The sequence below is a fragment of the Hippichthys cyanospilos genome, chromosome 3, assembly GCF_059441005.1.
Source record: "Hippichthys cyanospilos isolate Australia breed blue-spotted pipefish chromosome 3, RoL_Hcya_1.0, whole genome shotgun sequence".
NCBI lineage: Eukaryota > Metazoa > Chordata > Actinopteri > Syngnathiformes > Syngnathidae > Hippichthys > Hippichthys cyanospilos.
The window spans coordinates 6852637-6880063 of NC_142371.1; the positions used below are offsets into that span (position 1 = coordinate 6852637).

General features: G+C 37.6%; 1 protein-coding gene across 1 annotated transcript in view; it reads right to left on the minus strand.

The window, feature by feature from the left end:
• Positions 1-27427, minus strand: part of dnah5 (dynein, axonemal, heavy chain 5) — a 94711-nt gene that overhangs the window by 26007 nt on the left and 41277 nt on the right. Inside the window, 22 exon segments of the mRNA XM_088409446.1 lie at positions 102-202; positions 349-531; positions 631-786; positions 1352-1486; positions 1643-1824; positions 2435-2570; positions 2754-2891; positions 4902-5081; positions 6879-7082; positions 12222-12398; positions 12765-12879; positions 13672-13779; positions 14008-14131; positions 14407-14674; positions 21320-21473; positions 22836-22966; positions 23495-23667; positions 23762-23960; positions 24329-24552; positions 24732-24945; positions 25039-25161; positions 25536-25670. Coding sequence (XP_088265572.1) covers positions 102-202; positions 349-531; positions 631-786; positions 1352-1486; positions 1643-1824; positions 2435-2570; positions 2754-2891; positions 4902-5081; positions 6879-7082; positions 12222-12398; positions 12765-12879; positions 13672-13779; positions 14008-14131; positions 14407-14674; positions 21320-21473; positions 22836-22966; positions 23495-23667; positions 23762-23960; positions 24329-24552; positions 24732-24945; positions 25039-25161; positions 25536-25670 — 3560 coding nt within the window.

The window sequence follows — 27427 nt, forward strand, 5'->3', positions numbered from 1 at the left end:
ATTTCTGTTGATCAAGGCTGAGTAACAAAACACTACATCACTTGAACTCATATTGACCGAATGGATTGATGTTTTGTTATGGAGCGCATTTCCTTTCCTTTGTGCTAGTCAGGCGGCAGAGGAGGCTGTCTTCAAGTTCCTTCATCTTGCGCTTGTTCGATGTAACATCCTCCAGGAGATCTGTCCTCTCCTTCTCCAGTTCCTGATGACATAAAACATAGTTAATACATACTCAGTGGCTGAAGGACTTCTGCACACTTATCAACTGATTTGAAAGGAGAAAAAAAATAACAAGCCCAACAGAACAGCTATACAATAATAAATTTAGAGAATTTAAAGAAATTGTACCTGTTTTTCTTTGAGAATGACTCGGCCTAGAAGCTGGTCTTCCAGTCCTCTCATTGTAACAGTGAAGTCAATGATGGAGGTGCGGGCACTTATCTCAGGGGTGTATGCTGGGTTCGGCAGCTTGGTGGTGACGTACAGTCTGAAGCCCTTCATAACATCCACTTCCTTGTCCCCAATTTTGACCTGGGAAAAAAAGACGGAAATCAGCATTAATGGCTTTGCGTAGGAAATGGGAGGGAATAAAACCATCTAAATGTCTAAGTGGACCATTCATGTCATTACCTTGTAGGTGGATCCAGTCTTGATGAAGTTTTTCTCAAGAATGTTATCAAGGGCAGGGTCCAATTCTTCCCCAACATCCTCAATCAGGAGGGGACGTCCAAGGGACAGACTGTCTTCAAGGTGGTTCTTGAAGTATTTATGATTTAGTGAGGTGATCTGGCAGAATGGAGATATATTTAGTTATAAATTATCTCCAATTAACGTGGCTGAACCTTTTGTACAAAGAGCACAAATGTCAATGCATTTCTTATTGCAATGTGACACTTTTGAGAACAGGAAAAGGTTTCGTATAGCATGTGGCCACAGGTGAGGGTAGGGATGTAGACTAACTGGTAAATCAAGAGCTTCTCCTTTAGGCTTAGCTCCTTCTTCACCACGACAGACAGATACAGAGTCCGCATCACAGCAGACAATGCATGATCCGCCTGTCAAACTCTTGTTCTATCTTTCTCTCACTTATGAACAAGATCCTTGAATTCCTCTACTTGGGGCACTCTCTCCTCCTCAATCCAGAGAAGGCCCTCTATCTTTTTTTTTATTATTAAGAATTTTCCTAAATCTGAAGTTCCACAACTTAACTCCACAGCAATTCATCCTTCAGATGTGCTATCGATCATATCTTACAATTTGAATACTTCATTTTGTATAACTACAGTATTTGAATTGGTGCAGAATGCACTAAAAAATATAAACAGATAAGTCATACATTTGAAAAACAAACCTGCAGCTCATTTCTGGCCTCTTTGTTTTTAATCCAGATTTTTCCTTGTGTTTGAGGGTCAACAAGGAGAGGAAAGCGTGCAGCCTTGGTGACAATGATGCCATTCTGAATAGACAGGTCATCATTAGGGAGTCCCTGTCAAAGAAAAGGATGAGCAATAAGCATGTCTTCAATACTTACATGTATAATCATAAAATTATTTAAATGGAACATTCTTTTGTATGATTTTTTTTACTTTAACCTTGTTCTTCCCTTACACCCAAATTACCAGATCAGAGTTTGATTACTGACCTGTAAATTCCACTCACTGATAGTAGGCGCATCAATAAGTAGCTCGGTCAGATTGAGACTGCTGCCAAATGGGATTTGGCGTTGCTTCAGTTCATTTTGCCAATCACTGAGTAGGAGGTTACGAAACTCCTGGTTGAACGGACCGGAGTAAGACAGGAATGCTGTTGCAAGTAGTATGTCACCTGGATCAAGAAGCCACAGACATTAAAATCCTACATCCGTTTTCTATAATGTTTTGCCTGTTCAGGGTCACAGGAAATCTTCATCTGGCTTCAAGTGATGGAAGGAGTGCTGAGAACTCATTCATTTTTGTGTGAATGATATTGCTTATAAAGTACCGCTGATTGTCACAAACACTGAAGGATGGTGAAATTTGCTCTATATATTTGATGCATACCTTGAGGGAGCAGTAAGCGGCATGGTTTTCACACTTGAGAATCGATTGGTGATCAATTCCCATAATACAAACCCTTAATGCTAAGTGTCAAGCAGGGAGGCAAAGGGTCCAAGTTTTATGGTTTTTGGCATGACCCAGCCAGGAATTGAACCCTCACTCTCAACTGAGGAAATTAGGACTAGGTGTAGTCGTAGGATAACAGAAAACTGACTAATTGGCATATTCTGCATTGCTGGCATCACCATTACAGTATTTGAAAAAATGCTTTTTAGACAGTGTGTGGAAAAGCAAGCCCGGATTTTCTTGCGGTTTGGCAATAATGCTAACCAATGTGCTTCTGTACCATTCGTAAGTAAATGTAGATTGGAAAAATAAAATACACTTGTGAAACCAACCAACGAGACGTTTTGTCTGAGCAGCAAACTCTTTGCTCTGCTCTGTCCATCTCTCCTTCTCGCCAGCCAAGCCACTGATCAAACTGGAAGCAGTCTGCATCTTATACCTGCAGCGCTCTGCATCCTCTAGCAATGTCTGAAAAGGAGTAAAGACAAAAACATGGGTCAGGATATCGATTTAGACTTTCAGAAGAACACTTCGATCAAACAGTCCAAGTACATGTCAACCACCGACAAAGCTCATATGTTGACAACGAGTAAAAAAAGATGAAAGCCTTAATTTGGGGCGAGTTGTGAGCATTCAAATGCAGCTGCTGACCTGTTTCTCCATCATGGCCTTCTCGTACTCGCACTGTACCACATCCAGCTCTGCCTGTTTGGCATCTAGCTCGGCCTGAGCTTTCTGAAAATCAACATGAGCGTTGGACAGACGATTTTCCTGCACTGCCAAGTTAGCCTTGAAAAAGAAAGGAGGAAAATAAAAAATGATTTGTGCTGGCTTTATTCTACACATAACAGTTAAATGGTTAGGGACCCCTTTTAAGGGGACTAAAAAAGTAGATGGAGAGTGAAAAAAAAGGATAGATGAGGACAAAACAGAGTGAGTGGGGAATCGTAATCTACTCCCGACATAACAGATAACTGGATGGCCAAAAGTCAAGATTTTGGCTCATCCAGCAACATTCCTCAAAATGATGAGAAGCTGCAGGTGACTTTACTTTGTACTCGATGTGTAGAGTGTATTTCCTGTAGTTAAAGTACAAACTTATGTTTTGATAAAAGCAGCTATCCAAACTCGTGTGCTGAATTGTGTGCGTGTGACTGAGACACATTGGATAACAGGGGGATAACTGTTCCAATGAGTGATAATACACCGTAGTATACAAAATTATGCAAACATGCATTCCAACTAAAATGAATACTGTGCAGAAAGGCATGGTTCTGGCTGATTTTCAATGTAGATACAGACAAGTGGTTGGGAGGAATAGAGATTTACAACATCAAAAGATAATGGCTGGGGGAGAAGACTAGAAAAAAAGGAGATGATAATAAGGGCATCGTAGGAGGGAAAAGGGTCTGTTTTAGACAGCAGTGTGGTGATGGGAACCGGTGGGGGTATTTTCTGATTAAAGCTACAGAGAAATCTTTAGTTTAAACAAAGATTTAGAAAACAGTGTGAAGTGTTTGTAGCTGCGTGAGTCTGATTACATTTTATTTGTACATGGAGAAACGCAAGTGCTGAGAGGAGTGGAGTACAGTATTCCTGTCCGTCTCATTCTCTCTGTGTTTGAAAGGCCAGCTCATAGAAAGGCACCATAGGGCTGAAAATCAGAAAATCAATTTGCTAGACTGTTCTGTACTGAGGTGAAAAAAAGTCGCAGGGAGTTGTCACTGGGCCATTGAGAGAGAATATTTTCGAGTGACTGAAGGAGAAGGGAAAAAGGCAAGGGATAAAAGAAAATGTGAGGGAAGCAATATAACAAATTCAATGTAGCTTTTCCTATGTGTGTTTTCATGCAGCATATTTACCTACCTCACACCATGAAACTCATATTGCTCTTAAATTTCAAAGAATGACATTGCTTAAAGGGAATATCAAATCCTGTCAATTTTTCAAATATGTGGCAGCACTAGTCTAAACACAGTATTCTGAAGAATACTGCGATTGAGTAAGGTGTATTGGACAGGAAAGTCTTGTGTATTGGACAAGAAAGTCCACCTAATTGTATTTATCTAAGGAAGTGGTCAATTTTCAAATGCTGTTGAACGAAAATAAAGAACAGGTGAGCTATGATGGTTTGTTAACCAAGCCCTTAGCAACTGAGATGTCATTTTCAGTCAACAGCATTTGCAAAATGGCTCTCCGCCCGCCCGTCGGTCCATTCATCCACTAAACTGCTCTATGTGTGCACGTTAGCGTTGTAGGTGAGCGGTAGTCGATTCCCAGCTGATTTTGGATGAAAGCTAGGGTACACCTCAAATTTGCAGGGAGATATAGAGTAAAAATATATAGCTTTTAAATAGGGAAGCAGTACTAAACACAGTACATGTACTCCATTTACTGTTTAAGCTATTTCAGCATATTTTTAAATGTGTGACTGGAAGGTGGTTGAGAGTTTCTCAAACAAGATTTTGCCTGCGGAGATCAATATTTGGGTCTGTGCTTAATGGATTAAATTCAAATAGGATACAGAGACTTGCATTTAAAATGGCTTCATTTTTGCTTTCTGTTTCATGGACACATAATCTGCAACCAAGCAGCCAAGAAGTTGAGGAAATGAATGAATATTTTTAATCAAAGTGGGGTTCTATGGGGTGTAGCCTTTGGCCCTGTGTATATTTACCAGAGGAGTTCAAGGGATTTTGATGAACATGACTTGTGGCAGTACTGTATTTGGAATAAGCATCGCAACAAGGCAAATTCTCATTGGTATAATAATCATGTAACTCTATATACAGGTATTACCTTTAACGGCAAGACTTCCTTGTTGATGGAAAAGAAAGTGGCCATGGCTTTGGTCCAGGATGCAAGGCCGGCAACATTACCACACACTCTTTTAGCTGTTTCAATGTTGTAGTCGGGCATGTCAAAATAGGGCTGCAGGAGCTCCACCGTCTCTTCATTAATGGTGTCTTTGGGGAATTGCTGCAAGGGAGAGAATGTGGCAGGGTTAGAACAAGAAAGGATGAGGTAGAGGTCCATGGTGAACAGGCCAGCAAATACTGCAGGCTTAGAAAGCAAGCCCAAGAGTAGAGTAGGCATAACGTAGATGTTCAGAGGTTGCAGCTCCGATGTACTAATGAGGAAAGAGAAGCAGTGTCGAGCTGATAATGGAAACAAGTCAACAAATACGGTGAAAGATAGAGCATATAACAGAAATCTGAGTCAAATGATCCTCATTTTCTTTGTTTTTGTTTTTTTCAGCTCTGGCTTAAGAAATCAAGCTTCTCAATCAAAAAGAACATTGAACAGTTCTTACTGCATATTTTTATTTGACTAAGTTACTTATTCTTATCTTTCACAATCTGTATTGCCCAGTGTGTATCTATATCACCAGAATTATCGCTCTGGAAATCAGGAAGAGGTTATGGGGAAAATTGACTTAAAACCACACAACAAAATTAGGGTTACATGAGAGTCCATGTAAAAGGTCAGCAAATCTTACTGTTATTCATCTGTACAGTCCTTTTGGCTTTCATATTAATGATGTTATATAATCGAGTGATGGGCCATTGATAATGATATTATGGCATAATGGCAACACTGAAAATGGCAAATCCTTGACACTCTTGCTACTAAAAATGGGCTGAGAAAAAACACAGAGACCATTTTGTGTGTTGCTATCAAAACAGCTTGCTAACAAATGCTATTTTGAGCTATTTGTACCACGAAGAAAATTTTGCATAGCTACTTTACTCTCTAACTCTGAAAGCATGCATTATTTTGGAAATCTAAATTGCCCAAAGGAGTGAATCTCGGTGTGAATAGTTGCCGATACCATGTACTGTAAATGTCTTTAGCCATTTTAAGACCCTGAACAAACAGGATGAGCGTTTGCTAGAAAATTTGTATTTAGCCTATTTTAGTTTAACATTATGTTATTCACTGACCACCTGGCATTGTTTTAACAAATACCTTTTCACTAAACCAGGCATGAGAAATATTCTTGCTGCAAGGATAAGATGACCCTGATAGGTTAAGGAGTTCAAGACACCCACTTTCCTTTTTATGGTTTTTGCCTCCTTTGTAAATTTCCTCCACTCCGACTGATAAGCACATTGAAAAAAGAACTGTTTCTTTTGTGTGTTTAGGTCTGGTTTTCAACTTGTAGGTGTTCATTCCCACTGAGTGAATAAGAATCTTCACTTTTACCTGTCCCTTCACACTCTCTTAGAGACCACCCGACTGTTCTCTTAAGACTCGTGACTTTGAAGCTTCAAATAAAGGAAACCTAAATACAAGACATTTTGATTTCCAGACTTTTTAGCTATTTCCGACCAAATCTTAAAAATTCCACAAGCGGCACAAAATGAATATACATACTTGTTTTGAAATCTTAGGGAAAAGCAAAGTCATATTGAGACAGCATGTGGTAGCACTTCGCATAACATTCAACAACATTCCTGAGAGAACTTTGAAGCCTTGAAGCGTAATGGGCATGTGATAACAATAATATTGTTATGTGATATGGCATATCTATCTTACAGTGGTTGAAGCTGATAGGAATGTGGCAGTAGGTTATTTGGTTAATTTAGCTAGTGAGAGGGCTAATTTGCAAACTTGTCATTTGTGGAATTATCTACTACTTCATATACAGTATAGTTCAAAGTGATTAGCTCATGATAAAGCTGTTCTGCAAATATGCACGAGGAGCATCCTCCCACAATCTGAATATGGTACTATCTAGAACAAACTATTGCTGCCTCTATTTGCAACTTATACCTGTAGGCTGCCCAGGAAATTTCCTGCTGTTATGAGTTTGAGAGACTCCTGCCAGGATGGCGTGTTGCAGTTCTTCTCCGGGTCTATCTTCACAGGGTTGACCCTTCTCTGGAATAGCAGCAGCACACAGTCCATAATCCTCATGATGAGGTGTGGGGGACGCCCAAGCGTGCGTACCGTGGCAATGTCAGATGGTTTAATTGTCTGAGTGGAGAGAAAAGTTGTGTCAAAAATTGGATACTAACTGATGTGTTCTAAAATCAAAAATACAGTTGATTTTTTGTTTTTTGTTTTTTTGGGGGGGGGTGTAAATGCATTTTTTTCCCCGCATTAATTGAACAAACACAACCAGGAACAAAGACAAAATTAACATTCATCTAGTGTGCAATGAATTCAGTGTATTCGGATTGTGTAGCGTGACATTTTTTCCAATTAAATGCATACTAAGATGTGTCAAAATCATGGAATGCTAATTTATCGCAGATTATTAATTGACATATTCGGAAAATTTGTTGAGTATCAGTTCAGAGTCATTGTTTTGTGACAAGTTTTGTCCAAATCTTCGGATTTCAGACTCTCAGCAATATTGATCTCTGATTTTTGTAATCATTATGAAATCAGACAGATTATCTGTTGTGATTAATCAAAATAAGACATTGGCAAAAATATACTCTTACTTTAGAATACAATACCACACCAGTGACTGAATCATTTGTAAAAAGTTAAGTGAGAACAACAGCAGTCACATTACAGTGATATTGCTTCGTTATTGCTTACACTGTTATTACTCAAAAAGATTTAATTAACAACAATTGTGTTAATAAACAGCAATCAGGAAAATTAATTTGTAAATGAATGCAAAGTTAAATTTTAAATCATTCTACAATTAATCTACAGAAAAATAAACAAGAGTATTCAATTCCACAAGTATTCAAATGACAGTCCGAATAACTGCAATTTTTGGTTTGCACATTTCCATTCCATTCATGTCAGTCCATATATGCATGTAAATGTTCCTGTTGTAGCACATGAAAAGTTCCCAACTTCGCACTTCCAACCCAAGACAAAATGCTTTCACAAAAACCCCAACACAGTGTGTTAGAGTTGGGAGTGTGTTGGAAGTTAAGAGTGCCTTGATCACAATTTCTGTAATTGATTCTGAAGGTGTTTCATGGGGTTAAGGTCAGGGATCTTTCCCCATACTAAACTGTGTCTTCATGAGCCTTTGTACAAATGATTTTTCCCAGCCAAACTGTTCTCACAAAAGTGGAAGTTGAGAATTATAAATAAGTATCTATAACTGTAAAATGGCTTTTGATGAAGCAGCTTTAATCCTGTTCGGATTTTGTGTGTGCGTGCGTGTGTGTGTTGGAGGGGTTACCTAAGAAATGAGCCAAGGTTAGATTAGCTTTTCTCTGTCTTGAATATGAACATTTAAAATTCCGTGACATTTTTCATATATGTGTGAGAATGCACACTTGAGATCAAGGAAGAACACTTAAATAATAAGTGGGGAATAAACACAGCGCATGTAATTAAAGACAAGAACTGCTAAGAGGGAAATACAATTTTTTGAAGAGACTCATAAAAAGCTAGAGAGAAGGTGCTAAAATCAAAGCAACCTACTAAGAGCACCCTTTCATGATCCTGCCTTCTCATCATTTGTTTTTCCCTGATCTCTTCTCACTTATGGAGTTTGTCGTTTTAGCCCAATCATCTCCAGAGCACAGCATCAAACATAAAGCAAACCTGCCCAACAATGCACATAATAACTGAAAATACTATTAGTACTCTGACGGATTCTTGTATTTTACAGCAAAGCCAATATAATTTGCGAGCTATGCTTTTGATCTGATCGTAAATGAAAACTAGAACAAGATGGAAATACCCATGCTTAGGTTTGTTTTTTTTTTACTTTTTTTTATCGGCATTTTTACTGAATCCTGACAGATTCTTACAATAATAAAAGAAAATCTGAATTCTACCTCGGTAGCTATTTATGGCATTTTACAGAGAGGTTTTAGATAGGTTCACTAACGTCAGAACATACAATTGAAAAATCCATTTTCAATCGATCATTGGTGTTCATAATTGAAAGGCAGCAATATGCTTGACTTTTTAGAGCTCTGATAGATGCAGTGAATAAAACATATAATTATAATAAATTCATGCTTGAGGAAGGTTGCAAGCTCATGAAGAGTGCAAAACAGCTCTCCTACCACCAAGTCAAGCCAGATATCACCGGTTTCATTTTCAGTTAGATTATGGTACTTGGTTAACATGTCTGGAAATTATAAAAAAATAAATAAATAAAAAAACTAAATTTCAAACCATTTAAATCAATCACTTAAATTCCTGAAAGTTAGTCATTATTTCTTTATTTGTGATTTTTAAATTTTTTTTTATCAGACGTATATCCGGGATTTGTTTTTAATTATTGACAAATTTCATTTTTCTGCAGATATGTCCATTTTTGATTTCTACAAAAATCTCCTTAAGGCCTCGACTGTTTTTTCAGAGTGGCAAAACGTTCAAATTGCAGTCGAAGTGTATGACAGTAAGAGAACCTTGTCTCAAATGTCATTTCACAAAATAGTTTAAAAATGGAGAAAGTGACCAATAAAGGTCGAAAACACAATGACGAGACCCTTCAGCCTGACATCCATGAGAACGCAGGTGGGTGTACAGCGGTACCAACACCGTGTCAACATGGCTGTACATTATGCATTCTATATCAAACATCATTTTCTTCAAGCATATCATTATTCCATCTGAACATCTCAAAATTTCAAATGAATGTGACAAATATGTCCTAGGAGGATGTATCCAGTTTCACATCCACCACAGCAAGATACAAATTCTAATCAGGGACCTGACATTGTTGATGATGTTGCTGCAACCATCTACCCAGGAGCCATGCTTTAATTACTACACAGCTTCTCAGCCAAAAGCAACATGCTAACTATAGAAATACACACTGTCACACAAAAACCCTGCAGGGTGGCAGAGATGCAGGCAAAACCTGCACTGACACTAAATGGCACTTTCTGAAGTGTTGTTTTAGGCAGAGCAAAACAATTGTTCTGACTTTTTCGGCACTGTGCTTTGGGTTTGTCATTGAGTTCAGCTGGTTCATCAGGCAATCCATGTTTCAACGATCTATATAATGATTCTGGCTACATTTATTTGACACAGAAATAGGGTTCTCACTATAGAATGTTTTAATTTGATTACCCTACCAATTGTCCATTGAATAATTGAGTAATCAACCCCCCACCATGCACCACAAAACAAAAAACAAAAAATAGTTTATTTGTATTTTTAAATAATTCACTCTGGTTGAACGTGAGTGGAATTGGAGTGAATAGAAAAATACTCATTTTACTTTTGTTTTTTTACACAGTATTAAATAGCACGTCCTGAAGTCAAATCTTCCTTACCTTCCTGTTTGGAGTTTGCCTGTTCTACCTAAGCTCGTCTGGGTTCTCTCAGGGCACTCTAGCTTCCTGCCACACGCCAAAAAAATTCATGGCAGGTATATTGGAGACTTTGAATTGTCCTTAGGTGATATTGGGTAGGTGAATGGTTGTTTGTCCCTCTGTGCCCTTCAATAGACTGGCAACTATTAAGGTGTTACCCATAGCTGGGATAAGCACCATGAAGCATGCAAGCCTAGTGAGAATACGCGATGCTAGAAAATGGATGAATGGATCATCTACACTTTTGAATTAGTAGATACCACCCAAATTTGCTCATTTTAAGAAGTTAGCATGCACTGTTGTAAGATAAGTTAATTATAAACTGGCTGTTGCACTGATGAAGCGGCATTGTTTCATGTGCTCCAGCTGCTCCAGGAGCCGTGCCGGCTCCCTATTGTCTATGCATAGACATTGGGATGTGTGAGTTGTCAACAATGTTCAAAGGGCGAGTGGAACCTGCCATTTGTACAATAGCCATGTGATGCCACAGATTGAATCATGAGACCCACCGCGACTCAGCAACAACTTATCAATAAAAGACTGCAGCCGGAGAGCTCGTGGAGAAAGACTTTGCAACGAGGCTGACACACGGTCACGCTCTCCTTCGAGCTCTCTCCAGTGCAGTGGTAAAACTAAATCTCTGACTCCTGAGTTATTATTTACACCTCTCCTTGGGTCATTTGAGAAGTATCAAGCCCACTTTAAACCCAACAACTGGGATTAGCATCAGTACACTACATATTACTCTTTAATGTCAACAATAACAATAATAAATACCAATTGGCTTACATATACATAACAAATATATATATATATATATATATATATATATATATATATATATATATATATATATATATATATATATATATATATATATATATATATATATATATATATATATATATATACATTGCATTGCATATGTTGCAGATGATGCTCCAATGAATAAACCTAAGAGTGGAGCTGTCTGTTAGCTACAACAAGGTCGATAACTGCTGCTGCACCCTCATCTTGATGAGCAAAATGGGCACATTTTGTGCTTGCTTCCCTCGTTAATTTGAACAGCTAAAATCAAGCAACCATTGATTATTTGCAATAACAAGTTATATACTTGGATAATACGGTCCTAGTACTTTTTAGGAAGTTCAAACCTTGCATTTTTTTTCTTTTCATAAGCTCGATGTGCTAATAGTGTCGGTAATGAAATCCCTTTAACTAGTAAAACAATATGGATTTTGAATTGCGCAAACAAGACCAGTCATTTCGCCGCGAGTTGGTGCATCAAGACAACATATGAAGTCATCTCTCAAGATGGTCATTGCACGCGGTGTTTCAGTGTTTAGGTGTGAGAACAGTCTAAGTATAGCTGTGGTATTCCAGTTCCACTTTGCAATAATGGAATCTTACTTTATTGTTGGTCTCTTTTTTGATTAGAAATCATCTCAATCTTGTTATATCTTTTTTTTTTACCTTCTGACTTTCTAGGTTGATCATTTTCATCAATCTATTTTTAAAGTCAAATTACCTGACTTGGTCGACTTATTTTCCCCTGCCCTACCGGGCAAGACTGTACTAAGATGGAAATTGAAATAAATAAGCAATGTACTGTCATTGTTTTGAGAGAGGGTGTACATCAAATAATGCAGAATATTGCACTGAGTGAGATTCTCAAAATGAATATATTAAAGTGCATTTTTATGAAATTTTACAGATACTGGAGTCACGAACAGTCAGCCACTCACGAAAACCTGTTGCAAACCACACATACTAAGCAAGATTTCAGTCATGTTCGATCACATCCCTCTGTGTGCAGCATAAAGAAATATGGGGTAGAGGATATTGTGTTTGTCCAACCCTGTACCTGCAGTGCTGCCTCAGCTTCTTCCAATGCAGGTTTGGCAGCTTCAAGTTTCTGCTCGGCAATGGCCTTGTCAGCTGAGATGCGTTCTAAAATAGCTTCGGCCTTGTCCTTGACTTTCTGAACCTCCACCTTTACTCGCTCAGCTGCCTGGGCTTTGACTGTCACCTCTTTCAGCACCTTTAAAAGACAAGTATTATAGCATGTAAAAAAGTTCCTGGACAATGGTGACTTAATGAAAAACCACAAGCTCTTACATTGCTGTAAAACTTTGTGTAAAATGAACATGGCAGAGTGAAAACATGTACGTGTATTTAGAATGAAGGAAAGGAGGAAAACATTGACTTTAGTAGCACTTACTGTACATCTGAGTTGTACAAAATGCATCAGACAGGAATTTTAATTATGTTATTATGCGATTGTACTATACAACTAAAGTTTAGCCTAACATTCAATTCAGTTACTGAAACATGAAAACATACTGTATGAAAAAATTCCATTAACATATCAGTTCATAAATTGTTAAAAGTTACGCGTAAAACTTACCATATCAGCCTTTTCATTGGCCACTTGTAGTTCTTTTTCCTTTACTTCCAGCTCTTTGCTGAGTGCTGCTACTGATTCCGAAGCTTCCTTTAACTTTTGGAGGCCTGTGTTCATCCTATATGAAAGAACAATACAGTATTGTCAATCAAATCCAACTTTAACTACAATCCATTTCCAAGTCTGTCTTTTTGCACAACTATACAGCATGGTTCAAATTTATTATTTATTGTTTGTCTTACTTGTACCAAGATCCCAAAACTAAATGTATAAAAACATTAAAATAACAAAATAAACCAATAATACATTTGAGAAGGTTCTGGGTCCACATGTACTGTATCTTGTAGTGATGTGATAATTTACTTTTGGTTCTGTATAGGCCATTAGGGTATATCAATTCTTTGGTTGGCATCAGGAAGTCAATACGCGACCATTGTGAGCATAAACAGCTGATGAAAATGCATAGATGAAGGAAGTCAAGACCTAATGAGCAATCAAGAAAATCATTGCCTTTTTTTTGAGTACATGATTACTCTAACATCTTTATCAGTATTGAGGCCTAAAACCAAAGCTATTTTATTCCAAAATTAAACATTTTTATTTTATTGTTGGCGGTGTCTATAACAGTCTATTCAATTTCAATGTTTTATTTAGTTTCTTTATTTCACTGCAGACCTAATTAACAGTGGATAATTTGTAGTTTTAATTGGCTCACTAAATTTCTGCATTAAGGTTAAAGATAGGCCAAATATATATTTAAGATTCCAATTAGTAAGCTAAAAGTTTTAGACACAGAAAAGGTTTGGTTGTGTGCGCCATTTTTTCTTTCTTAGATTCTACATTGTTCTCAAGACAACATCTGAAATTGCCAGGATGAAGCCAGATCAAAGAATTCACTTAATTGGTTTACCTGTTTGCCAGTGTCTTAACTTCAGATCTCTTTTCCTCATAGATGTTTTTGTACCCCTGGATGAAGGATAAGTAGGACTTGGGTGTGACATGAGTGGAGCGTCGGTACCTGCAGTCAAATGACAATACTGTAAATGACTTGATGTGATTCAACAGAGCAATGGAGGGCTTTATATACGATGCCTGCAAATTTAAGTGTCCTATAGTTCTATATATATTTTCTTTCTATACCAGGCAAACTGCAAAATCTATTATGCTGTTCTATTTAATTATTGTTAACATCAATAGAAGCTTTAAAATAAATCAAGTCAAATAGATGATCCATATAAGACTGTACCTCTGGAAGTAGTCAACACACTTCTCAGCCACCCCGTCCTGAAATGAGCCCATACATTGAATAACCTCACTCTTGACTTGAGGTGAGCAGTCAATATCAAACACAGACACGAAGTGCTCTGAAACTGAAACAAAAAAAAAGACAAAAATGCTGAAATTGCATAGACTATATTGCAGTCTATGATGCATTTAGTCTTAATGGAGGAATGATCCAAATATTTTCTATGTCATTAATATCTGAGCACAAGCAAACCGACAAAGGAGTAATCAATTGTTTAGAACCATTGTTACGCAAATGCATTGCAAACAATGTGTGTGTTTAAATTATAATTTAAAGCTAAAACAAAAAGAAATTATCTTAGAAGTTTGAAAAAGCAACTCAAAAAGAGTTTGTACTTACCTGCAACAAGAGCATCTTTTGGCCAGCGTCTGAACCAGTCCATGGTGCAACCAGAAATCAGTGCCGGGAATTTTAGAGCTCTGTTACGGAACTTTTCCCCAACGGGCGAAAAGCACAGAATGACGTGAAGGTTGTGTCGAACCCGTGACATGAAGTACTCGTACAAATTTTCATTAGTGGGTGGTCGTCTTGGAAACTCTCGTTTCATGATCGGGACGAGATCACTGAGGATCTCATCTATTTCATCCCGAGCAAACAGGTTGGAGACCTGCAGACAGAAACATACACAATAGAATCACACATTTTGTGACACATATTCTCAATTACTGTAGTTGCTTATTGGTGTATGTGTGCTTAAAAGTAAATACAAGATGAAGATTACAAGGTGTAACCCTGTTTAAGATATAGCCTACGAGGTAAAAGCCTATTAATACAATTTAGAAAATACTTCCATTGTTAATTCAAAACCAATGGGCATGACTAAAAAGCATGTTAAAAGACGCAGAGAAAAGTCGATGGAAACTTTTTGTTGAACTCTTTGTGCTAAATAGAAGAGGTATATTATGGAATGTAGTCAGCTGCTCAGGAAGTGAACAGAAGAAGAATTTCATTGTGTGGAACAACTATACATATAACAATACAGCTCTTGAATCTTGACTTGTTTTACAACTTGTTTTTCCGTATTAGTGAATTGGTTCAGAAACCTCTGAACTATATTTCCGAGTTGGACTTGAGCTACCCTTGAGCTTTGTGGATTGTGCCTCTCGCTGGAGCAAAGGAACACTTTGGATAAGCTGAACTTTTCTTCGAACCTGGTAGGATTTATCCATTTTCCTCCTACATTGCTGTGGATTACAATAATAAGGATTGACTATTCAGGACGCCAGAAGAACTTTAACTTGAAACTAGACATTGAGCATTCCAAAGCTATATAGTTGATGAATTGTTGAGACTTTCACATTGCGTCACTTTTATCCATCCATTCAGTTTCTAGAGCTGCTTATCTTCACGAGGGTTGCAGGCTTGCTGGTGCCCATCCGAGCTGGCTTCGGGCAGTAGGCGGGGATACTCTGAACTGGTTGCCAGCCAATTGCAGGGCACACAGAGACATCCATTCACACACCCAATCACACCTAAGGACAATTTGGTGTGTCCAATCCACCTGCCATGCATGTTTTGTTTTTGTTTTTTTTTTCCTTTTGGAGTGTGGGAGGAAGCCGGAGTGCCCAGAGAGAACCCACGCGGGCTCGGGGAGAACATGCAAACTCCACAAAGGAAGGCTGGAGCCAGATGGATCCATTATGATGCTGTAAAGTTTTATCCATTTGTTTAAACGACAAAACACGGAATGGTTTAGATTTAAGAGTATACTCAACTGAACCTACTCTTTATTCAAAACAAAAGTGGAGTTACTCAAATAGATTTAAAGACATAAAATTCAAATTTAATAAAATAACAACCCGTGTCGAGAATGATTATTATTTGGTTTCTATTTTCATCACTTCTGTAGGAGTCGCACTTAGCACTAGTCCAGACATCTTAATTTACTGTAATCATTCTAGAAGTGTTACAATTGCAACACTTGCTTTGGCTACCCTTTCCATTAATTGGTGTGAACATTGAAAGGTTAGCCTGTTGCTCCACTTTTGCAAACAGATTTAAAAGCACACACATTATAAATTGGTGTTAAAATGGTGAGCACCGTAGTAATGCTTCCCCTCTTCCCATCTGCCATCAGAGTCCTCAACAGCCACCCATAGTAATACAATACAGCTATAATATCACGCTCATACATCTCACACAGCTGCGGCTATCCCAAGACCATGCACCTTACTACAGATTTTTGTTTTGCGCTATTTATGCTGCACCTTCTTTTCCACACCACTTGTTAAATAGCGGTACCCTACCTACCATGCACACAGGCATTTTATTTTTATTCACCATATACACCTGCATATTAGTGTAGGTATCTGTACATAACTTACCCACTTACAGTTCATACTTGTGCTCTGCTACTTGTTGTTTTTATCTTGTATTTGACTTAGCCTGGTATTATGGTAAGTCTGCACAATTTATTGAATTTTATCCATGATACTGGCTGCCACAATTAATTAGCTGATCCTTGGCGATATTAACATTTAAAAGCCTGATTTAACCCTAATCCTACACGTGAAATCAAGCACTTTGTCATTCTACCATCAGGGGGCAATGTTTCCCACATGTTTGCATGACAAAGGCATCTGCTTTTCTCACCCTAATATATTATTTACCAGTGTGACATGTCATTGGTTTTCTCACCTGATTCCTAATATACAGTATACCGTGCCAGATGTCATTTGAGACTCATTTTGAAAAATCCGATTGGCATAAAATCGCAATTCATTTGTTTTGAAATGATCGAAAATGACATTTTGACTGCTAATTGATTAAAGTTTGCTTTAAAGCAAATAATGTGCTTGGTTCTAAGTAGGCTTCATTGTTTTCAAAATAATCTTGATTATTTTGGCCATAAATGTGCAGCCCTGTATTATGGTATTTTGCAACATTCGTGTGGACACCAAAGTAAGCATTGTATTGTACGGCAAAACATGTTTCTGTACTGTGCGCTTGACGATCATCAGTTTGAATCTTGAATTCTAATAGCGATGCATTCAATCCATGTGGTAGGTAAATGGTGCCTTGGAATGATCATGCTAAAACGTGGCGTTTAAAGAGTCTAGCAAAGCCCCACATTGATATACAGGGAGGCAAGGGAACCTGTTAATGTATGACCACATTTTGAAACATGCCACATGAGATGTCTTATACTGAGTAGTATTATTAGTATTAGTATTAGTATTAGTATTAGTATTAGTATTCATATTAGTATTATTATTAGTATTAACTTGCCCATCAGCGCGTGTTTAGAATAATTGGTATTACTCTGAGACCTTTTACTGTAGGTTACAATAAGTTTATTTTTTAAATTTTTTTAAAGCAGTATTCCAAAATTACACCAATTGAAAAAAAAAAAAAAAAAAAAAGATTTAAAGCACATTTGTTGTATGCACCGGAAAGTATTTGAGTGAAAAATGGTCAGTGACTGTGAAATTATTATTTTTTTCTGAATATCCCTGACAAAAGCGACTCTTATTCAAACACACTACCTGCTGTCTGTCTCCTAATGTCGGCTTTGTCCACAGTCAACCAATGGGGTGTTGCTCCTGCCTTTGCCACCTTTTCACCATGGTGCATGCTCGCTAACAAGACAGCACATGTGTTTGTCCGTGTATGTGTGTGCATTGCACATATCTTGGCAACAGACAAGAAGCCTGCATTCAGCAGCGTTGCTCACCTCCCTTCTCAACACCAGATTCACCGCCTCTTCACACACATCCCATCAAATTCTCACTATCTTTATCATGCTGGCAAACAAAGCCATTGCCAAACACTCACACACAATGTTCCCTGGTTCCCATTTCAATTCTGCTTCTCAGGTAAAGCAGCTGCTGCCATTTAAATAAGTAAACAAGGCGTATGAAAAGAAGTAGACAAAAATGATTATGAAAAAATGATGAATGACAGGAAACACACGAGTCAGAGCAGTCTTTGAATTTCTTTCTGTTTTGCTGTTAAATTTGGGGTTCAGCTCAGGTTATATTTCCAATTCACATCTTGATCTGCAATGCATCTTTGAAGACAGCATTTCAAAACAAACCATAACAGTACATTTATATTGAACACAAAGAAAAGGATTAGAAAAAAAAGTGAAAGGCAAATTTTAATTACGCTGACTTATTAGTTGCAAATGCATTGTTGCTTTGTTTTTCCATAGCAGCAAGCCTATGAACCAATAATAATTACCACACTTAAATTCTTGTTTTCTGTTTCTTTGCCAGGATCTTACTACCATTGTTACCCACCACGCTCCGATTTGGAGGGTTAAATGCATGAACTGTAGCGTTTACCTTGAAACTGACTTGGCCAATGTAAAATCCTTCTCTTCTTATCTCAGATGAAGTCCTTTGTTTTTTCAGCAATATGATTTGTATTTGTATCTTGCTGCCTCTTCCAATCAATTTGATTACAGCTTTCTTTAAAATGGCAGGCCAATATTTCTATAGACTTTGAGGTTACAGTAATTTTGCTGCTACCAAATCAATGAATATGAGTACTCAATAGAAAGCCATGAATTCTTAAACCAAGACATTATCTCTACACTGTTTCTTAGATAAGCTTCTATATTTTGGAACATGATGTGAGCTTTAGTTTTGCTACATTCAGTAAGTCTTTAACAAAACATTTGGTGTGTACATAGGGCTGTGCTTGGTGTAAAACCAGTCATACAACAAACATATTGAAAATAGTTAATAACACAATTCAAACCAATATATTGGGTCTTTGGCAAATGGTTTCGCTTATACAGCACGTTTGCCTTAAGTGCTCAAATTGCGTAAAACTAGTGACTACACATTTATCTATTGATGGAGGAGAATCGGGAGCAATTGGGACCTAAAGGATACTTCGACATGGTCACAATGTTCGAGAATCAAAAAGGCAATGTCTTGGTTGGGAGATGGCCATGCTACCGCAGAGTCATACTGCCCCAACATAAACAAAGCAATTAATAATAAATAAAAACAAATGACAACGTTTAAAAAAAAAAAAAAAAAAAAAAAGAGTACAAAAGTACAATGCCAAGTCTCATCTTGAGTAGAAAGCCAAAGAATAAAAATATGTCTTAAGATTGGGTTTCCAAACCATAACATTTCCATCAAGGACAATATTTGTCCCATTAGCACATGAGACATTCCCCTTGAATTTTCAAAGCTTGTGTCTGACCTTCCTATTCATTGTAGTAATGAATAATTTTTCTCTTCTAGTGTACAGCATTGCCATTCAGAGTAAAAATAATGGTCATACTAAGATGGGGTAAACACAACAAAATCTGACAGAATGTAACAGACCTGAACACAACTTCATACAGAGCATAATTATCCCATTCAGAATAGCTGTGAGGAGGCTCAATATTCAATGCTTTATAAGGCAGACAGACAGACAGACAGACAGACGGGCAGACAGGCAGGCAGGCAGCCAGACAGAAAGACAGGCAGCCAGAAGCATTTTTCACATGTTTGGAATAACTACCATCATTACTAAAGCAAGAACGGGGAGCTGAAGATGTGAGGAAGAAAGATCGTGATGAACTACTTGTTTGTGGGAATGGACAAGGAAGAAAGAGAAAGATAGATAATGGAAGACAATTGTAAGAGAACAAAGAAAGCGGAGAACCAACCATATGACGAGAGGTAAATGGAAAGTAAATTAACCATAACAGAGAGGCGGGGATATTGGACATTTGTAGGAAGACGAAGATAACAAACACATATGTGAGCAATGGATGAAAGAACAAACTAATAACTATAACAAATAAGAGAGCAGAAAAGTGCTCTGGCAATGCTTTGTTTGCTTTTATAACCATAACAAGGACTGTACACATTACAGAGAGGAGTGCTGGGCACTGAATCAGACAAATGTGTTAATAGAGGCGCTTGACCTTGAAAGTACCTGGTGTTTTTACTGTTGAAGGAAAAACAAGTATTTTGCACTTTCAACTGATGTCCTGACTGCAACTCTTTGGTCTTTTCCACCAAAAAGGTTCTCAGGAGAAAACTGTGCCAAATAAAAAAGACTATTACATGTTGAATCTGTAAAATGTTATACTGACTTGAGTCTCACCGCACTGTGCAAGAACTATGCACAATTCATTCCAAAATACTGTAGTAGATCCCAGAAAAGCCAGACAGCAAATTAAAAGGGCATGTTTTCAAAGAAGACAAGGGAGGCGGAGCCTCATTTGCATGTGTTGACATAAAATACAAATTACAACACTAATAAACGCAAATTATTTTCTATTTTAGCTCTTTGTGATATATTTTTTGACACCAGTAATAGGTATTAATAAACCAAGCTTGACTACTTAAAAAAAATGTCAAAAAAATTGTGTTCAAAAGATATATTAAACATGGTCACGGAATTTACAGTGGTTTGGTTCTCATTTCTTATTTGGTTCTTATCTTCCATATATTTCTAAGTACAGTACTATGCTCTCTAAAACATGCATTAAAATGCATTATTGCTCTCCTTCCATTGATCCATTACTTTAACCCTCAACCCCTTATCCGCATGAGGGTATTGGACAGGCTGGAGTCTCCCCAGCTGTCTTTGGCTTGTAGATAATGCTCTCTAAGGGATACTCCAACAGCGTTTCTCCGCATTATTGTCAGGGACACTAAAGCCTTTTTGTCATCATGAAGCCTGTTTCTCACAGCGGTACTTTTGTATGGCCTGCTACACAATGGATTCAGAGGGAAAAGGAAAGATGTATGCCTAACGATCGAGTGCAGGGAGCATGGGAAACATACACATAATTTTGCTAACAGGCATCCTGCTGTTTGAAGATGGCTGTTTTCTGATATATCTCATCTCAAATTTCAGAACACACTGGAAGCTGGTTTTGGAAAGCTGCAAAGTGCTGACTCAGGTGGTAAGTGAGCACAATCGCGGCCTCGATGCAATTCCTGAGATCATCACCTCCAAAGTGTTACTTTCCATCGTTGACTCATCTCTGAGAAATCCTGCTCATTATTTTGCTCTCAGCCCCAGCCTATCTGAGAAAACACTAGTTTCTCGCTTTGTGACATCACTAAACAAGAAACACCTTCGTATTGCCCCGACAGTGCCCCTGTACTGCCAGTACAGATTAAACACACACTACTCCGATTGCAGTGAACTAGGATGATGTCATGAAAAATGCTGTGCTTCCAACTTGGTGCGAACATTCTATGCCCATTTTTTTTCAATTATGACTGCAACCCCATTGCAGAAAGCAAGGTCATTTCATATGTCTACAAATTTGAAGTTTTCTACTCACCTCTCCAGATGACAAAACATTGTTCATGTATTCAAGGAAAGACTCTTCTTTGATTTCGTTGTCAGTGAAGAGAAAGCTAAGGCCTTTTCCAAGCAGACCTGCGGTCTTGTACAGACCTTTTAGGTCATCCATCAAATTGGTTGTGTTGTAAGAACTGGAAAAGAATCATCACATAATGAAACACATAAAGACAGGTGCATCTAAAAGTAAAACAGCATCACGATCCTCAGTGGTTCAATTCAAAATTGGAAAGTCATTGAAGGTAGGTAAATACATTTGTTGTTTAATTGTATATGTATATATATATATATATATATATATATATATATATATATATATATATATATATATATATATATATATATATATATATATATATATATATATATATACATACAGTTTTAACAAATAAAAACTGTTCATGGGAATAAAAAAGCAAAGTTTTTTGTGCATTGCTTCTGTATTCAATTTGAGATTTTTTTTGTCACATTTTCAAGTCGCATCCGGTGAGCTGGCATTTGCAAATACGTGGGAATGCTGTATTTTCTGCTTGCGTGATATAATTTATTGTATGTTTGCTTGTGTGTATGTGGATATTTTGATGAATGACAAATCTGAAATATCAAGTGAGTGAGGGAGCTGCTGAGAAACCATCAAACAAGTAAGGATACAAAGCATAACAAGAACAAAGATTTTTGCAGTGACACAGAAAGAGAAAGAGGCTGACAGGAATGATGAGAAAGCAGCGGAGACAAGAAGATTTGGAGACAAGTTATTGACTTTCTGGTTTGCCCCATAGGGGCCAAAAGAAAGAACACAAGACTACCTCATTAATACTAAGTAACCAAACATAACTCTGCAAGGAGAACTAAAAATAGTCTATAAATGCACATGGGGACCAGGGGAAAAAAAAAAAAACATTTAGGCAAAGAATAGGCAGATGTCACTGCACAATTGGGAAAAGGGTGAATGATAGTTGAAAAAGGTACATTTAAATACGACTGCAAGAAAAGAAAAAGTCTCACAGGAGAATATGGAATAGTTACACAGAGAAAGCAAGACCTGAGTTGAAAAAAAAGAAAACTTTCAACAAGTAATTCTACTTATGTCTGTTTCCGCCTCCCTAATGCTTTGTCCAATTTGGAGAGGCTGGAGTCACTGGCCACACACATGCCATCCATCAGTCATCATCTGACTACTTAAGTGCGGTCAAGGCATTGGGTTTAGTGTTTTTTTTTTTTCTTTCTTTTTCTTTTCATACAAGCTTGTCTACCTTATATGGATGACTAAGTGATTGAAGAGAAGACTAACGTTTTTGTTTTTGATTTAAGAGGATAGATGTTTGATTGTTCTTCTTTGAGCAAGGTTTTTTTGGGGGTGGTGCTTATTGGTGACACAAAAGATGATGTGAAGCACTTCGCCTCCACTCACTAATAAAATTGTGCATCACTACAATTGTAAAATAATACTGCTATAGTTCCCATTCAATCTGAACAAGTACAACATGTAATAGTACCGTGTAAGAGTGATCTGGAAAATCTTGTACCCAGCGATGAATGAGGCCAGTCGAGTCAAACTCTGTTTTCCTGAACCTCCAACACCAACCAACAAGGCGTTACCTCCAGGTGTACGGATTATCCTTGAAACCTTACACAAACACAAAGTATATTCACTTTGACACACACTGACATCATGTACAAAAAAAGTAAGAATGCTACAGGTCACATTTGACTTAAAAAAAAAAATATGTACACTTTGTTTATCATATTTTTAGAACTATAAGGTGCAGTCTCAATGAACAGGTCTATTTTTGGAAATACCCTTATACAGGACACATAGGGTTATACATTTATAAGGTGCTACGGATTATAAAATGCATTACTCCATTTAAGGGAAACAAACCAAGGCAGAAAGTATGTCAAACTTTATTCAACCTCACCATCAGTCATACATAATACCTGATTATGAGGCACAGAATTTTAAGTGTGCCTAGTAGTAAAAAAAAAAAAAAAAGCTTCATTGGAATTTGGGTCATGTAAGCAGGCAAGGTCTTTAATTAAATACAAAAGGCTCGACTTCAGGGAATCACCAAAAGCTTGTTTGTTAAAAAAAAAAAAGTGCCTGTGTGTAATTGCGACAAATCTGTTGTAAACTTAAGCACAAGGCCTGCATTACCTTAACTAAATGTATCATTGCATCCTGAAAGAAGACCATGTCCATGCCAGTTCCCCTGACACTCTCATTATAGAGACCCAGGAACATGTTCAGCCTTTCCTTTAAGCTCTCAAAAGTCTCAATGGCCTCATACACTTTGGGTAAATCCATATCTGAATCTTCAGGCTCCTCTCCTGTGATGAAAATGTTTCATAATAGGTCCATGACATTCTAGAAGTCCAAATTGCGTAGCTGTAATATAATGTCAAACTACTCATATTATGCTACCTGTTGTTTCAGGTGCGTCTCGCAGAAAGTCAACAAAGTAGCTATCCACACCAAAGTCCACAATGTTCTTGTGCTTCTCGCCAAGGGTGTCTCCTACCAGTTTTGCCAAAGCCTGGTCAAACCACTCCACTTCTTCAGGCATGATAAATCTGTCAGCTATCACACGTTTGCATTCATGCTTCCACAGTGACAACAGTACCTGAAAAATGATCATCGAAATAAAGCCTCGGCAGGAAATGAATATTGCCGCTTATTGAGCATAGTATCAGAATGAAAAAAACCCCACTTAAAGCACATTAAAAACATTATTTGATGCTATTAATAGACAGCTAAACATATGATTTATGATGATAATTAATATTGTGCATCCATATAAAGAGTAGGCATATTGTGGCCATTCTCAACAAATTTACTGGATGGACCAAAAAAATCAAAAAGTCAAATGGTTCATTTGTGAGATGCTGCTTTTGCTTGGCAAGCAAATTACCTTATTTAAAACGTTTGCTGGTAAAATGTGTTTAGTCATGGTGTTTTGATGGATTTCAGTAGACAGATGAATCATCTTACCTGGGCAGAGTGGACTACCTCTGCATTTGTATTAAGCATGCCTTGCCAGACCCTGGAGAGATCCCTAAGATTGAAGATGTAATGGAACTTGGCAGGAGTTGGAAGCATCTTAACTTTGGTCAGCTGCCAAAGATGACGAGTCATAGACACCAAGATGGAAACTGTGCTTCGAACATCATCAGCAAAATTGCGGCGTGCACAGAAATATCCTTCACCAATCACACCTGCATAAAACCATTGATGACATAAAGTGATTTAAAAATTAGAAGCCAGAGAAGACGGGATAGGCTTTTTCAGTGCATGAAAAGACGACAATGACTACAAATCGGTGGATGTATTTGATGGTGGCATAACTAAATGTTGCAATGAATACTGATTATTTTTTGGCTGGTTTAATGATTACCAAAGATCTTGTCAATAGATGAATTGGAGGGCAATGTACAGTTAAAGATTGAAAATTGTCTTTTGAGTCTCTGTGGGATGTCATTACGGCCTCCTCCTGGATGGATCATGGCTGCCAGAAACTGGACGTCAATAATCCCAGTGAATTCTCCTGGTTTTTCTAGATTGAAGAACCCATTCTGATCCATTAGTTGACGGACAATCTCATTAGTCACCTGTGTGCAAAACAGAAAGTATACAGGTAATTTTCTTGGATCTTTTTTTTTGTTTTGTTTTTGTAAAACAGTAATGTTACATCAATTCCAAACCTGATCACCCCACTCATTGATTACAGGCATGTTGATATCATCAATGAACACTGACAATTTTTTCCCAGCTGGGGGTCCATATGTACTCCCCATCCTTTTATCCACATAACTCTCAATAGTTCTCTTTAAAAGAAAGAGCAGGACATGATTTAGACATATGACCAAAAACGCAGACAACAAAGAACAATACAGATAAAAACAGAGCTGCTGCGGGATACATTCCATCATGACACCACAATCAATATACTGCCATGGGCATGGACAAGTCAGTGGTCTCACCTTCAGCCTGCACACTGTCAATCAGGCACACAAATCGATATTACTTTGCATACCTGTCCTTAGCAGATTAAATCATCGGAAATCTAACTTGGCCTTTTTAAGGGATAAAAGATGTTGAGCCTCAAGCATTGTGCATGCTGGGTTGAAGCCAAAGACACAGAACATGCATCAGAAGACTAAATTATTAAAGTCCAAGTAGCTGGATGGTTGTACGTCACCTGGAATATAAGTGGTGTTGTGGCAGAGGAAAAATTAAGACTCTTTCCCATATGTGTCTCAGGGTGGAGCTTTGACATGTAGCCCTTAATCATGACCGTCTTAGCTGTCCCTTGCTCTCCGATCAGCAAAACAGCCTTAAAAAAACATGGAGCAGCGTTAGTAATTTTCAGGGTTTTTTTAAAACGTTTCATTGTCCCATTCTGACGATGGCGCTTCAGTCACATGCGAACAGGCCACTCATACCCTTCTGTACTGCCGATTTTGTTGACGAAAAAAAATGTTTTTCTTTGTTTCAAGGACCATTAACACAGCTATTTCAATCGTAATTTTTCTCCTCCTGACACCCACCCCAAAAAAAAAATCACTTGTTGAGTCATGCCTTCAACACTGAGATTTTACCTTGTCAATTAGTTTGTAAGTCTATGCATGTGGTGCATAGATTGTTACTAAGACCGACGCATGCATGCACGCTCACACAAGAAACTTGTAATTAATTCCATGCTGTGATGAATTTAATGGGTTTTTGAAACTGCACTATTTAATCTACTTTTTTAAGCATAAAAGCAACGAGTCACACTGTGATGTTATCGATTGCAACTGTGCATGACATTCAGTTCAACAGGCAAGAAATAAACCTCTGTACTCAGCATAAAGAATGAGATGAAAGGGACTCTGAAGCCTTAGTGCAGATTTGCAGAGATGTGTACTTAACAAGCTTTATACAATGATGTATTGATGTCTTGTATCATTTGAAACATTGATCAAAGTTTAGTCAGTTAGTAGTCTTCATTAGTGTTGTCAAAAGTAGATACTTTGAAAAGTATTGATACTAATACCCAAAATCCGAATAGAACATTAAATTGTCGTGCATATTCGATAAACTCTTTAATGAAAACAAAAAGAAATACTGTTAGCCATACCCATGCCAGAACGTGTCAACCGAGGCAGATTCCCTCTTCGCACCTGCCGCCATCGTCCTACCGTCACCCCAGACTATAGAAAACCACATGACTTGCGAATGATTTTTAAAGGATACTAGTAGGGGTGGGAATCTATGACTGACTCAAAATTCAATTTAAATTCAATTCAGAATCCATTTTTAGATTCAAATACATTTTTGATTCACAACAATTCAACTTGATTCAATTACAAATGATTTCTGCTTCAATTTATAGATGTGCAAATAAAAACACATATTTTTTGATTTGTAAGAGACATTGCTTTTTTCACAAAACAGCATGTTGATGACTTACTCTTTGAAAGTAGCAAATAATTTTATAGCTGCTATAGTATAAAATAAGATGAAGAAAATAATGTACATTCATATAATAAAAGATTGAACAAGATACAGTGTCATTTCATAGGAATTTGCAGTGACAAAATACGTGAAAAACTGTTGCATAAATGAAAAATATGATGAATACTTCTCTCTTTATGACAAACAAGACATGAAAAAACACATTTTCAAGTGAGCAGCGACGTAAATTGAGAGTATGTTCAAAGCATGAAAAAGTGTGCCAAATTGTTAATATGTGTAACTGCAAACACCCTAACCCTAAAAACGTGATATGGTATTGTGGTGAAGATCCTTAGTACATAATTCAGGCTTGCAGTTCACATCGCAAAGAGTCCTTATACTAAGTGGCCCAATGTGTGAAAGTGTGTGGCCACCTGTCACACTACACCCCGTGGTTGCCCTTTGCATTATTAAAACAAAACGGGGAAATTTGTCCGATAGTGCCTTTTATTTGATCATGTAAGCCATGGTTATTTCCAAAATGCTGATGCTGAACAATGCTGACACAATGCTGAACAATTTTTTGTTAGTAGCATGTGCATTCTAATGTTGGCGTTGCAGTGAATTAAACTGCAACATTTGCTGCCCGCACAC